Genomic DNA, 13084 nt, shown 5'->3' with positions numbered 1-13084 from the left:
ATCACTAGCCTCACGAGTCTCTACTTTCGTTTAGATAGTATGGTGCACATACATGACCAACCAGGTGAAGCCACGATGATGTGTTCAATTGCAAAAAATCCAATATATTTTTTTGTCCGCAACTTGTTTCTGAAAGGTGCCATGGACGTCCACTTAGGCTGTTGCGGACAAGGACTTTGGGGCTGCAAGCCATCGTCCATTGTCCGCCGACGTGGATTTGAACCTGGGTCTTTATTTAAGATAGTGGAATTCGCAACAAAATGTCAGAAACTGCGTTATCTGACGACGATGGCTTCCATCTTCAGCTCGCGTGTGCTTGTTCTCGTCTACTTTTGCTTCCTCGCTCCCACGTGCCTAGGCTACAGACCTGGAGATTTTGTTCCTATGGCGCTTCAGACACAGTATCACTCTGTAAGCGTTTTTTCACAGAGAGAGAGAGAGAGAGAGAGAGAGAGAGAGAGAGAGAGAGAGAGAGAGAGATGAAATGTTATATTAAACGTCTTCAAAAGGCCAAAATGAGCTATGAGACAAAACTGAGACAATCTTGGTGGATCTAATACAATGTCTGGGTACAAAAATAAAATGAAGTAAGGGTGAATTTGGGCTTATCCTGGATTCATCTAGGTATACTTTTTAGTTGTATACCGGACATGCAGACTTCACATTGTGAAGTTTTCGTCCGAGTTATGACCAATTGATATTGTGCTAATTTTTTCTATCTTTTGTGATGTGTATGCCCTATCAACTACCTCATTTTTGTGCTAATTTTTTCGATTTAATGCTCCTTTTAGTGTTAGGCTTCATTATGACTGAGTCTGCCCTTGATCTCCGGAGTCATGATAGAAACTCAGTACGCTGAACTTTGTGTTGATGTATGCTCATGTGTGTGTGCGTGTGGTGCGTGTTGTGTTTGGGAGCATATGTTAGTACCTAGTTCTACACCCACTATTGGGCACTGACGACGTTAGTGGGGATGTCGTGGTATTTTGTCAATACTATGCATGATGGGGCTGATGGTTATATTGTCTTGTGGGTGACTACCATGGGTCTATACCTTGCACTTTCCTTTAAGGGTGAATTTGGGCTTATCCTGGATTCATCTGGGTATATATAAAGTTGAAAATCAAAATCTTAACTACTAGATGTGAACTAAGCAGCTAGCTAGCTGGAACTGTGTAGGATATGAGTAGGGGGCGGTGAAAGTAGAGATTGGGGGCTAATACAACACAATGTGGGTGTGCTTGTAGGAATATAATGGGTGAGAGCTGATACAAAGGCTGATACAAGATGAGCAAGATGTACAATCCGTCCGAGGCTCCTGAAAATGAGTCTGTGAACACATCCTCTCCACTCCACCCAATGCTGCATGTGCTCTAGTCAGTCTAGTGTGTGTTGCTCTCCTTAATGAAAATGCTGGTCCACTAAAGACCACCCCAAGGTAGGTGTAAGCATCTGTATACTCCACTGTCTCATGGCCGTATGTGAATGTGGGTGCTGATCTTCTGGTCCATTGTAAGGTGGTGTTAAACATCGTAACCTAGTTTTACCAAGATTGACAGACAGACCACTGTCGTGAGCAAACCTATGCAAAGCATCCAAGTGACGTTGGATCCCCTCCGGAGAGTCGGAGATCAACACAATATCATCAGCATATAACAATAGTGGAATCCATGTCCGTGCCAACTGTGCACCTCTATCACCCTCTCTCTCAATATAGTGAGAAATCTCATCCGCATACATACCAAATAGAGTAGGAGAGAGCGGGCAGCCTTGCTTCACCCCAGCTCCATAGGGTCTCTTGACTTGAAGATAGATACAATAGTAGATAAACTCCAAGTATCAGGCAAACCCTCACACATGGCACGGTTGAACATCACTGCTAGAAGCTTTGCGAGCAGATCCCTGGCATGTATAAAATGCTCAGCCACTAAGCCATCATGATTATATGCTCTCCTAGTCCTCATGAGAGAGAGAGAGAGAGAGAGAGAGGAAGGATTGGTATCATCCTGAAGATTTTCAATTGCAATGTCAATTAGCTGTCACAAAGTGATGACGTGGCGGACAGCAGAAACCCTAATTTCTGCCAGAAACCCTAAAATTCCTGCAAACCCTAATTTTTGCCAAAAACCCTAAATTCCGGAAATCGCGGAGGCGGATTATTATTATTATTATTATTATTATTTTTTTTTTGTGGAAAATGATGAGCGACGCGAATTTTGCTTTTGCTTTTTTTTTTAATAAAAAAAAAAGAGAAAAGACTCTCTGAGAGAGAGAGAGAACTGATGCTTTTGATTTTAAAAGCTTTTGGGGCTCTGCTTTTGGGCATCCCTTGTAACCTTTAAATTAGTGGTGAGGGCCTCACTTCTCAGAGCATCTGGACGCAGAGTCTGAGAGTGAAACCCTAACCGCTTACTTGTACTTTGATGATTGATTAATACAAAAAGAAATACCGAAAGGGGCGCTAGACTTTGGGGCCAATATCTCTAGGCACGGAACTCCGCCGGGCCAGTGCAAATCTATTGTGATCTGTGAATTGTTTTGAAGTGGTTATTTGGTGCTGTCGCGGTTGATTCTTGACTTGGAGTGTCCAAGTTAGTTATAGTGGTATCAGAGCACGGCCGATTTCTCTTCTACGGGAAATCCGATCCCCGAATTTTTTTTTCCGCGGCACCTATGGCTTCAGGCAATGATCAGTCGACTCCCTCTGCATCTGGAGATGCGGGCTGGGATCACAACGAAGATTCAGACAGAGAGTATGGCCCGCCTCGGCCTACTCAGGCGGAGCAAACAGAGATGGAGCGTCGTCAATTGATTGGCGATGCAACAAAGATGATGCTCAATTTTGCCAAGGACCCGAAGATGGTAAAATATATGAACCAGACCTCTTTGAAAGAGGTACAGATGGAGTGGCAGAGAACCACAACACCACTCCCGAAACCCGCTCTCAAGAAACCTTCTACCTCCAAGAAAAATACGGAGAAGGAACTGGAGAACGTGGTTGATGCACGGATTGCTCAGCTTTTCGACGTGCAAAAGAAAGGCAAAAAGCACGGCAAAAAGCACGGCAAAAAGCAGAACAAAGGTACTGACTTCCCGGGATATTTGGGTCGTCAGTCGACATTCGACAAAGCAAAGAAACGGAAGAAGCGTGTTCGATTTGAAGGAGTACCGAGTTCTTCTTCTTCTTCTTCTGACAGTTCTTCTAGCTCCTCGGATTAGAGCGAAGAAGACAGAAAAAAAGCAAAAAGCGAAGCAAGACACAAAGCTTCGGAACGGGCAAGAAAAAGGCAAAGAAGGCTACATCTCGCCCAGAGACTGACAGTTCTACTGAGGACTCGTCTACTGACAGCTCAGATTCCGATGACGGAAAGTTTTATGCGAACAAGAAGAATTTTTACAAAGCCAACCAGTATGACTTTCTCGAAGATAACAGCAAGAAAGTCCGAGAGTTTAAGGAAGGTGGCCACTCGATCAAGTTTGATACTTTTCAGGATACTCAGATGCTTCGAAGGCTTTGTCTCTTATACAGCAGTTTGACATCGCTTTCGCGGGAGGACGCTATTCAGAGCACTCCAAGATTCGGAGAGCTGCCTCTTACTCTGAGGGGAATGCTCGTACTTGGTGGTCCACGCTTCTATTAAGCAAGACTGTGCCAGTTACATGGCTGAAATTCAAGAGGCTTTTTATTTCTTCTTGGTTGACTCAAGAGTTTGAGCGAGATATACGAGCTGCTTGGAACCATCTCCGGATGACCAAGAGCGATACAGTGAATTCTTATTGTGAAAGATTCTGGAGCTCTTTTCTACCCGCCTCTTCATTCAAGAAGATCTCGTTCAGAGAACAGATTGAGCGGTTTACCTTGGGTCTACCTACAGAGATCCGAGATCGCTGCTTGGAACAGAAGTCAGCTTCTATTCAGGAGTTGATGAGTCATGCGAAGCGGGGCTTTGCCATTCACTCTGGCAGTCTGACTTACCCCACAGATGAGGCCATGACACAACGAGCCAAACAGACTTCTGGGAATGAAAGTAGAATGAAAAAGAGCAACCCAGAGAAAAAAAAAGGATGCACGACCCAAGCTTACTCCTGAGGAGAGAGCTCGCTTCATCAGAGAGGGGAAGTGCTTTGGATGCGGGAAACATGGACATATTTCCGCAAAGTGCCCTGATAAGGCACAGAAAGAACAGAATGATAAAGACGACGACAGGTCTGAGAGTTCGAGAGCAGCTGAGGAATGTGGCAGAAAAGGCAGATAGAAAAGCAGAACTGGTACCACATGGCGTGGGACTTGCACCGAATCAAATGAATGAAAGTACAAACTTTGCCGTTTTTTTTTGGGGCAAAGTGAAGGATGTAGAAGCTCTTTTGAAGGAGCCAAGGCCAACTTCTTTTCACTTGGAATTGGCGGCTCGATTTGGAACTGCGCCCGACAGACTGACGCCACTGGCGGAGGTAGTTCGACTGGCACCCGGATGGGATGTTGCCATTACACCGAGCATTGGCAAACTTCGTTTGCAATGACAGGGGTGTTCAGGGCACGTGAGTGACGTTCTACTCGGGATCCCTTGGTACCACAAGAACTACGCCGTGGTTGACTACCGGGCCGAGAAAGCGACTTTGATAAATGAAGGGCTTAGAGATTGTACTTGATGAACTTCAGTTTTCTTACTCATTCTTTTGGGAGAACTGAACCATGGATAAAAGTTGAATATGTTTTGACCTGAAGAAAAGAACGCCAAGATTTTTTTCTCCACGCTCATGCCGATTGCTTTTGAGAGGGCCTGAAGATCATACCATTGATCTGATATCTGGAAGCACACCACGGAATCGGCCACCTTATTGTGTGAGCCGAGTACAGAATGAAAAGATTATGAACTCAGTGAAAGACCTCTTGGAAAAGGGTCTTGTCCAGCTTAGTACTTCACCGTATTGCTCTCCAGTGTTGTTGATTTTGAAGAAAGACAGATCTTGGAGAATGTGCATCGATTATAGCACTCTCAACGAAATCACCATCAAGAACAGATTTCCGATTCCTAGGATCGATGATATACTCGACAGGTTACAGGGATCCTCGTGCTTTAGCAGGATTGACTTGAAGAGTGGATATCATCAGATCAGGATAGCGCCAGGAGATGTCTACAAGACAGCTTTTCGGACGACTTTTGGGTTATTTGAGTTTTTGGTGATGCCTTTTGGCTTAACCAATGCTCCTGCGACATTTAACCGGATGATGGACAGGATTTTTCGAGAGTACAGGCTATTTGTTGGCACTTTCTTTGACGACATCATTGTTTTCTAGAAGAATGAGGCAGAACACAGAGATCATCTGCTTCAAGTCTTTCAGGCATTACGAGATCACACATTAGTGATTAATGCTAAGAAAAGTGAATTTTTCCTACCGGAGATACATTTTTTAGGACACATTGTGTCAACAGCAGGAGTGCAAATGAACCCGGCCAAGATAGAGACTATCCGTGATTGGCCCGATTTGAGGAATGTCCATGAAGTTAGAAGCTTCTTGGGACTATGTTCATACTACAGGCGGTTCATACGAAAGTTTGCAGAGGTTGCTTCCCCTTTGCATATCTTGACACAGAAAGGAGTACCTTTTTCGTGGGGACCCACAGAGGTGACTGCCTTTCAGACATTGAAAGAGAAATTGACTACGGGACCTATTTTGACTTTGCCGGACTTGCAGAAGTCATTCGAAGTATATTGTGATGCTTGTGGTCGTAGTCTGGGTGCGGTCTTGATGCAAGAAGGCCATGTCATAGCTTACGAGAGCCGTTTGTTCTCTAGGCCGGAGATGACAGCACAGATTTATGAGAAAGAGCTTTTGGCGGTTATCCATGCTCTTACTCAGTGGCGGCATTACCTACTCGGAGTGGATTTTATTGTCTTTACAGACCATCAGAGTTTGCGCTACTTCTTGTCACAGAAGCAGCTTTCGGAAAAGCAGATGCGGTGGGCGAACATCTTGTCATAGTTTCACTTCCAGATTGTCCATGTGCAGGGACAGAAGAATGTGGTGGCAGATGCTTTGTCTCGGAAACCGTTGGTTCTGGCTATTTCCGCGATACATCATAGGAGCTTCGAGGATATGGTCGATCAGTGTGCCACAGATACAGATTTTGCAGATATTTTCACACGGATACGGGATGGGGAGACAGTAGCTGGATACTCCCTTCGGGAAGGCTACTTGATGAAAAAGACTATGTTGTGCGTTACACAGCCGTTGAGGGAAAAGGTTATGACTGATTGCCACTGTCCACCTTTTACGGGTCACCGCAGCATTGCTACCACCATGAAAGGGGTAGAGAGAGATTTCTTTTGGCGGAGACTGAAGAAGGATGTGGAAGAGTTTGTGCGCAGTTGCTTGGTATGCTAGAAGGTCAAGTTTGACAGGCATAAGGCACAGGGATTGTTACAGCCTTTACCCATACCCACCCACCCGCCCCTGGGAAAATATTGAAATGGATTTCATTTTTTTTATCTCCCGAGAATACAGAATGATCACGATGATTTTCCGATTACATGGCACGCCTGAGACGATTGTCTCCGACAGAGACCCCAGATTTATGAGTTTGTTTTGGAAGGCAATTTGGGAGAACATTGGGACGCGGTTGCAGTTCTCGTCATCGTTCCACTTGCAGACTGACGGGCAATTTGAGATTGCCAATTCAGTGATTTTAGATTTATTGAAGTCTTGTATCTCGCATCAGAAGACTCAATGGGAAAAGAACTTACCTTTGGTGGAATTTGCCTACAATAACACGATACACTCTTCGACGGGGAAGGCGCCATTTGAGATTGTTGAAAGTGCTGCAAAGGTTCCACCCTTCCTAAGCATGAAAGATAAGATCTTTGAAGCGGATGAATATACGCGAGATCTGGATACGGCTTTTGCCAAGGTTCGCGAGACTTTGCAGAAGTCTCAAGAACGACAGAAAAAGGCAGCGGATCGCCATCGTCGTGACATGAAATTGAAGGAGGATGATTGGGTGCTCTTACGTTTTGAGAAGGCACGCCTACGAAAGAACAAGGGAAAGGAGAGGCTTTTTCCAAAGCTTAGTATGTGATACTACGGACCTTTCCAGATTACTGACAAGATAAATGATGTCTCCTTCCGATTGAAACTGCCAGATACTTGGAGGATTCATAATGCATTGCATGTGAGTCTCTTGAACCCTGTTAAGGGTGATGTGCCTGATGATGGGGAGCCTGATGAGCAACCCAAAGTGGAAGAAAACGAGGAGATCCTTGTTCCTGAACAAATTTTGGCACATAATGATACGAAGAATAAGGGTAAGTCCGAAGGCGGTTCTTGGTTAAGTTCAAGAACTTTCCTGCATTTGATGCGAAGTGGATGGAGGAGGAGGACCTAGCAGATACTCCTCGGATTGTGAAACTTTACCTCGATGTTTTGGTTTAGCATAGTCTACTCCAAACGGAACCCAGAAACTCAGCTTGGCCGAAGATCTGGTGCAGTGGGATGCACAAGAGGGGAGTCGCTCCACTCCTTTGTCAACAGATGCCTCGATTTTGATACTAAAGTCACTGATGTCTCTTTGAGCTTCAGGGATACTGAGAGCTGACAGTATTCTGCTGGATGACTTTATGAAATGGAATTCCTGATTATGATACTGATTTGTTCTTGACTTCTTGTGAGTGCAGGAACTGATAGCCGAAATGACTGCAGCATTTTGGTCTGATTGATCTCGAATAGACATGGTTGCAATAGGGGTTAGTCAATCGGACATCGATGAGGTCCCGATTGGACCTAGATGTGATTGCTAGCTACATTGCCGATAAATCATGGTCTAAGATCCGAATGAATGTTGAATGTCATGTGATGTCCTGTGATGTCTGGTGATGTCCTGTGATGTCGTGTGATGTGACTGTCGATTTTGTACATGTGCTAGATGTGTGTTCCTAGTACGTAGGTACTAACAGTCAGTGTCTGCTAAGACGGTTTATGGCTTTTGTCGGTTTTGCAGGCGTAATCGCGGTCGATTACAATGCTTTCAAGAGGGGGGTATGCCACAAAGTGATGACGTGGCGGACAGCAGAAACCCTAATTTCTGCCAGAAACCCTAAAATTCCTGCAAACCCTAATTTTTGCCAAAAACCCTAAATTCCGGAAATCGCGGAGGCGGATTATTAAAAAAAAAAAAAAAAATTTTTTTTTTTTTGGAAAATGATGAGCGATGCGAATTTTGCTTTTGCTTTTTAAAAAAAAAAAAAAAAGAGAAAAGACTCTCTGAGAGAGAGAGAATTGATGCTTTTGATTTTAAAAGCTTTTGGGGCTCTGCTTTTGGGCATCCCTTGTAACCTTTAAATTAGTGGTGAGGGCCTCACTTCTCAGAGCATCTGGACGCAGAGTCTGAGAGTGAAACCCTAACCGCTCTCTTGTACTTTGATGATTGATTAATACAAAAAGAAATACCGAAAGGGGCGCCAGTCTTTGGGGCCAATATCTCTAGGCACGGAACTCCGCTGGGCCAGTGCAAATCTATTGTGATCTGTGAATTGTTTTGAAGTGGTTATTTGGTGCTGTCGCGGTTGATTCTTGACTTGGAGTGTCCAAGTTAGTTACATTAGCTATAAGACATCAGAGCATGATTTGTGCAGTGCCTTGTGTGGCCCAAGAAACAAACGTTTTATATTGTGCTGCAGCTGGTTGGGTTCTTGGTTTGGAAATTTTGGGTGTCACATTCGCTGCAAATTTTTTGTGTAATTTATCATCCAACGTAGCCACATTCATGGCATGTGAAACCAATCAAAAGGCCAAACAAAGAGGTAACATTTAAAGGCCAAATGAGATGCTTGAATGAGATGAGGTGGCTGATGGCCAGGTGCAGCAAGATGGAACACCAATTTGAAAGTGGACCCATATTGCATGCTATGAAAAGGTAAAAAGTAGCAGTAGAGACATTTGGAAGGTGAATCTTTCACGTTTTTGCTAAAGAAGAAATGTTGTAACATTGTTCTCCTCGGATCCAACTTGCACACACCCCTTGACACAAGCCAAAGCACACACATAAAGGTAGAAGGGATAGACATATGACTTGTATGACACAAGTGAAAACACAAACGTAAACCACAGAAGAGATAGAGATCCGCCTCACCTCCGAGCCATAGAGCCTTACTGGTTTTCTCCTGAACCTTAGAACTTGTAGCTACTCTTGCCTAGGGCCAGACCTCAAGAACTGGTGTTCCGTATCACCAGCCCACACACCCTAGCAAGCACCCAACATGATGTCTTGGGATGTAAGAGTTACCCCCTTTTATTTAATTGCTATTTCCACAAATTTTATTGGCAGTAAATTTGGGGAAGCGTCTCTTAATCAGTGTAAGGTGCAGCGGAAGTGAATGTTGAACTTTGCTCAAGATGAGTGCTCCGAACTGTGCTCAAGGCTCCTTTTTACTTACGGAAGGGAGAGCCTTCCATTTCTTTAGTGGGAGTGCAAATGATCACAAACAAAGTGGATAAACATTGTGAATGAAGGTACCGAGACTGAGAGAGAGAGAGAAGTGTGACATAAAAGCGCGTCTCATGCAGATGAAACCCCGAAACCCAAAAACCCCGAAACCTATGAAACATTTTGCCGAAACGCATGAAACAAACAGGCATTTTTTACGAAACGTTTAAAATTGGGGCTTTTTTTCCATTTTTTTGAGGTCTAGCTCCAGTTAACAGATGATTGTGGTCCCTAAAACTTATGGTTTGTGACATTGGAATCAAGTTTGAACTTTGTTCAATAGAAGTATGAATCAATGATGCATCAGTTATGATTCATGAAACTAGTGGCCGTGTTTTAACTTTCATCAATACTGAACATCTCTTTGATCATGCTCGCTTGAAGTTGCTTCTAAGTAGTGAGCACGTCTCTCTCTCTCTCTCTTGTGGACATTAAAGTCTAGAGTCATGTGTGCTACATTGTATACATATTTATCATATTTTATTAATATATAATTTAATGTCGTTTATGAAACCTGTTTCATGTTTTTGACGCTATGAAACGAAACGTTTCAAATCCTCGAAATCCCGAAACGACCGAAACCACGAAACCTTTCATGTCACACTGAGAGAGAGAGAAGAATACGACACCAAAATGTTGTCAAACCCTCCTCCAATGGCCCCACTCTCTATGGGGAGAGCGGTCTACTATTGATTGCACAAATCTCTACAATGGTCTGAATGCAATGGTCTTGCCGACGACAATGATGAAGACGACGAGACAAGTTGAAAACTGAAAACGCTAAGGGCTGAAATCTGCAAATCTTGTATCTGCTGAATTCTGACTCTATGTTGGTGATGACGACGACGCGACGACGATGCGCCGACAACACGGATGCTGAAATCTGCGAATAGCGGGCTGAATCTGCAAATGCCGGCTGACTTGACTGTGTGGCGAGGATCTTCTGCAGGAAGGTGAGGTCTGCGAGGTTTGGGGCTTGTTTTGTGGAGTCTAAATGCTGAAAATGTAAAACGGTGATGCAATGAATGGTTCTATTGCAAGGAATCTGCAAACACTGATGGTAGTCGGCAAATGCAAAAACGCTAGGCTGATCTACTGTCTGCTGCAAAAACGCCAGGGAATCTACTGCAAAATGCTAATGCCAGGCTGATCTGTAGCTGCTGAAAACGCTGGGCTGTTCTTGATGGCTGAAAACGCTAGGTTGTCCTGCCGGGGGTCTTGCTGAGAGGTGCACTGCCAGACACTGGGTCCTTGCTGCCTCTTCTGCCAGAAAGTGCTAGCGCTAGCTTTTCTTATATATTGACTTACCAACTTTGCCCTACCCAGTTTCCCAACAAAGTCACTTATTAATAATAAGTGAAAAATGGCTAAAATAGGGAAAATGGGTTCTATGCATTGGAAAATGCTCCTAAAGGGTACTGATTGTAATTTGATGATCATGCTGTGTGCAACCGATAGAAATGCAACTACTCTCAGTGCCTGGACATGCACGGCTTGCGAACAAACTCACAAAGGTGCTAGAACACTTCCTAAGCTGAACTGAACCCTAGTCGTGAAGTAGCTTGTTCACATGCACATAGGGTTAGATGTGCACGTGACATCCCCTCCTTTCTAAAGTGAGGTACTGGTACCGAACTGTATGGCGTCAAGGGAGATCGCCAACAGTGTCTGGAATCCTGTGAAGGACTCTTCGCCGGCCCACTCTAATGCGTAGTCGCGTGATACTTGAACTTTATAAAGGTCTGGAACGCTTGCTTCTTTGGGCCGCATCGAAAGCGACACAGTCATCTGTGGCTGCTTCAATGCTCCTATTGCATCTATGGACGTAGATCCATTGTCACGTGACACATCCAACCCTATGTGTCCGTGGACAAGCTACAGCATGATCAGGGTTCAATTCAGTCAAGTCATTCTAGAATAGGAAGTGATCTGGCACTTTTGTGAGTCTGTTCGTAGATCGTGCATGTCCAGACACTTAGATTAGATGCATATCCTCTGGTTGCACACAGCATGATCATCAGATTCCAGTCAGATCCCATCAATAGCATTTTTACAGTGCATAGGCCTATTTTCCCTATTTTTGACATTTTTCACTTATTATTTTTAAGTGAATTTTGTTGGAAAGTAGGTAGGGCAAATTGAGTAAGTTTGTATATAAGCAAACCTAGACTAGCACTAATTGGCAGAAGGGCAACAGAAGCTCCACCGCTCAACAGGCAACTTCTCAAGCAAGAACCCCTTGGTGGCGATTTTCCCTCCAAGGCAAGACTCCAACTCCTCTAGCGTTTTTGGATCTCATCGCCCTGGCTCCAGTTGATTGGCGTTTTCAACAGTCCTCCATCTCCTGTAAGCAACAGTCACTAGCGTTTCCACCAGAAGTACCAGCCAGCCTAGCGTTTTTCATTCCAGCAAGAAGCGCTGCAGATTTTCAGCCTTTGCAGAATTTCAGCAGGTCATTTTCAGCGAGTTTCCATAGCCATTTCAGCCCTACAATAGATGCAGATTTTCAGCCCTCAAGACCAGCAGAATCAGCGTTTTCCTTAGCGTTTTCGGTAACAACAGATTTCAGCCCATAGCGTTTTTGGACAGCAGATATGCACTTGCAGATTTCAGCCCTTAGATCGGCTTCGCCATCACCGTCGTCATCGGCGACATAGCCTAGAATTGCATCAGTCCCATGCATTCAGTTTGTACCAGTTTGTGCAATCATAAGTAGACCGCTCTCGCCATATAGAGTGGGGCCTTCGGAGGAGGGTTTTACAACGTCTTTGGTGTCGTATTTCTCTTCTCTCTCTATCTCTCAGTCTCATACACTTGCACGCACAATGTCCACTCACTTTGTTCGTGATCATTGCACTCTCTCATTAAGAACGGAAGGCTCTCCCTTCCATAAGAACGAAAGGAACCTTGAGCACAGTTCGGAGCACTCATCTTGAGCAAAGCGCAAACATTCATTCCGCTGCACCTTACATTGGTATCAGAACTTTGGCAGTGTTCTGTATCACTCAAGGAAAGAACCACAAGAATCACAAGATTTTTTTTGCTTGTTGAAATCGCACGAACCCAAGTTTACTTGGGCGTGTCGATTCCTAATCTTTTTTTTGAAGAGTGACAGGAAACCAAAGAAAGAAGGGCTTGTCCAGCCTCCCCTTGTGCCTCTTTTCACTCATTAAGAGCGGACCGTGCACTTAACGGCCGGCCAATCGACGTGAGGTGGGAAAAAGCAACCTTGGTGTGAGCGCAAGGCCGCCAAGGGGTGCGCCCGCGGAAAAGAGCACAAGTCGGGTGAAGAGAAGATCCTTCTCTAACACAGATTGCAAGCGAAAGAAGACCCTCAAGAACCTCAAGAACCCCAAGAACCAAGACCCCTAAGAACCCAAGTTCTTAGTGAACTTAAGAACCCAAGACCACAAGAACCCACAAGATCCCACGACTTCAGTAGATGGTCATCAGTCGAAGCGGAATGGATACTTCGCTTGGAGGTGATGAGCATGAGAGAGGCGAAGAAGAATTTTCCCCACCAGGAGGTTTTTCCGACCCTTCCCCATCTACGCCAAGGATTGCACTAACTCCTATGGAGGCTTTCGATAAGATGATTATGG

The 13084-nt window shown here is 44.6% G+C and overlaps 1 protein-coding gene across 1 annotated transcript in view; it reads left to right on the top strand.

The window, feature by feature from the left end:
- Positions 1-200: 200 nt before the first annotated feature.
- Positions 201-13084, top strand: part of NPU (ATP-dependent helicase/deoxyribonuclease subunit B) — a 50885-nt gene continuing 38001 nt past the window's right edge. Inside the window, exon 1 of the mRNA XM_086514290.1 lies at positions 201-411. Within this exon, the coding sequence (XP_086370416.1) occupies positions 289-411 (123 nt within the window). The 5' untranslated portion in view covers positions 201-288. The remainder of the gene's footprint in view (positions 412-13084) is intronic.

This window comes from Adiantum capillus-veneris, chromosome 6 (assembly GCF_014529385.1).
Source record: "Adiantum capillus-veneris isolate H3 chromosome 6, ASM1452938v2, whole genome shotgun sequence".
Taxonomy (NCBI): Eukaryota; Viridiplantae; Streptophyta; class Polypodiopsida; order Polypodiales; family Pteridaceae; genus Adiantum; species Adiantum capillus-veneris.
This window is presented reverse-complemented; position numbering and strand designations above follow the sequence as displayed.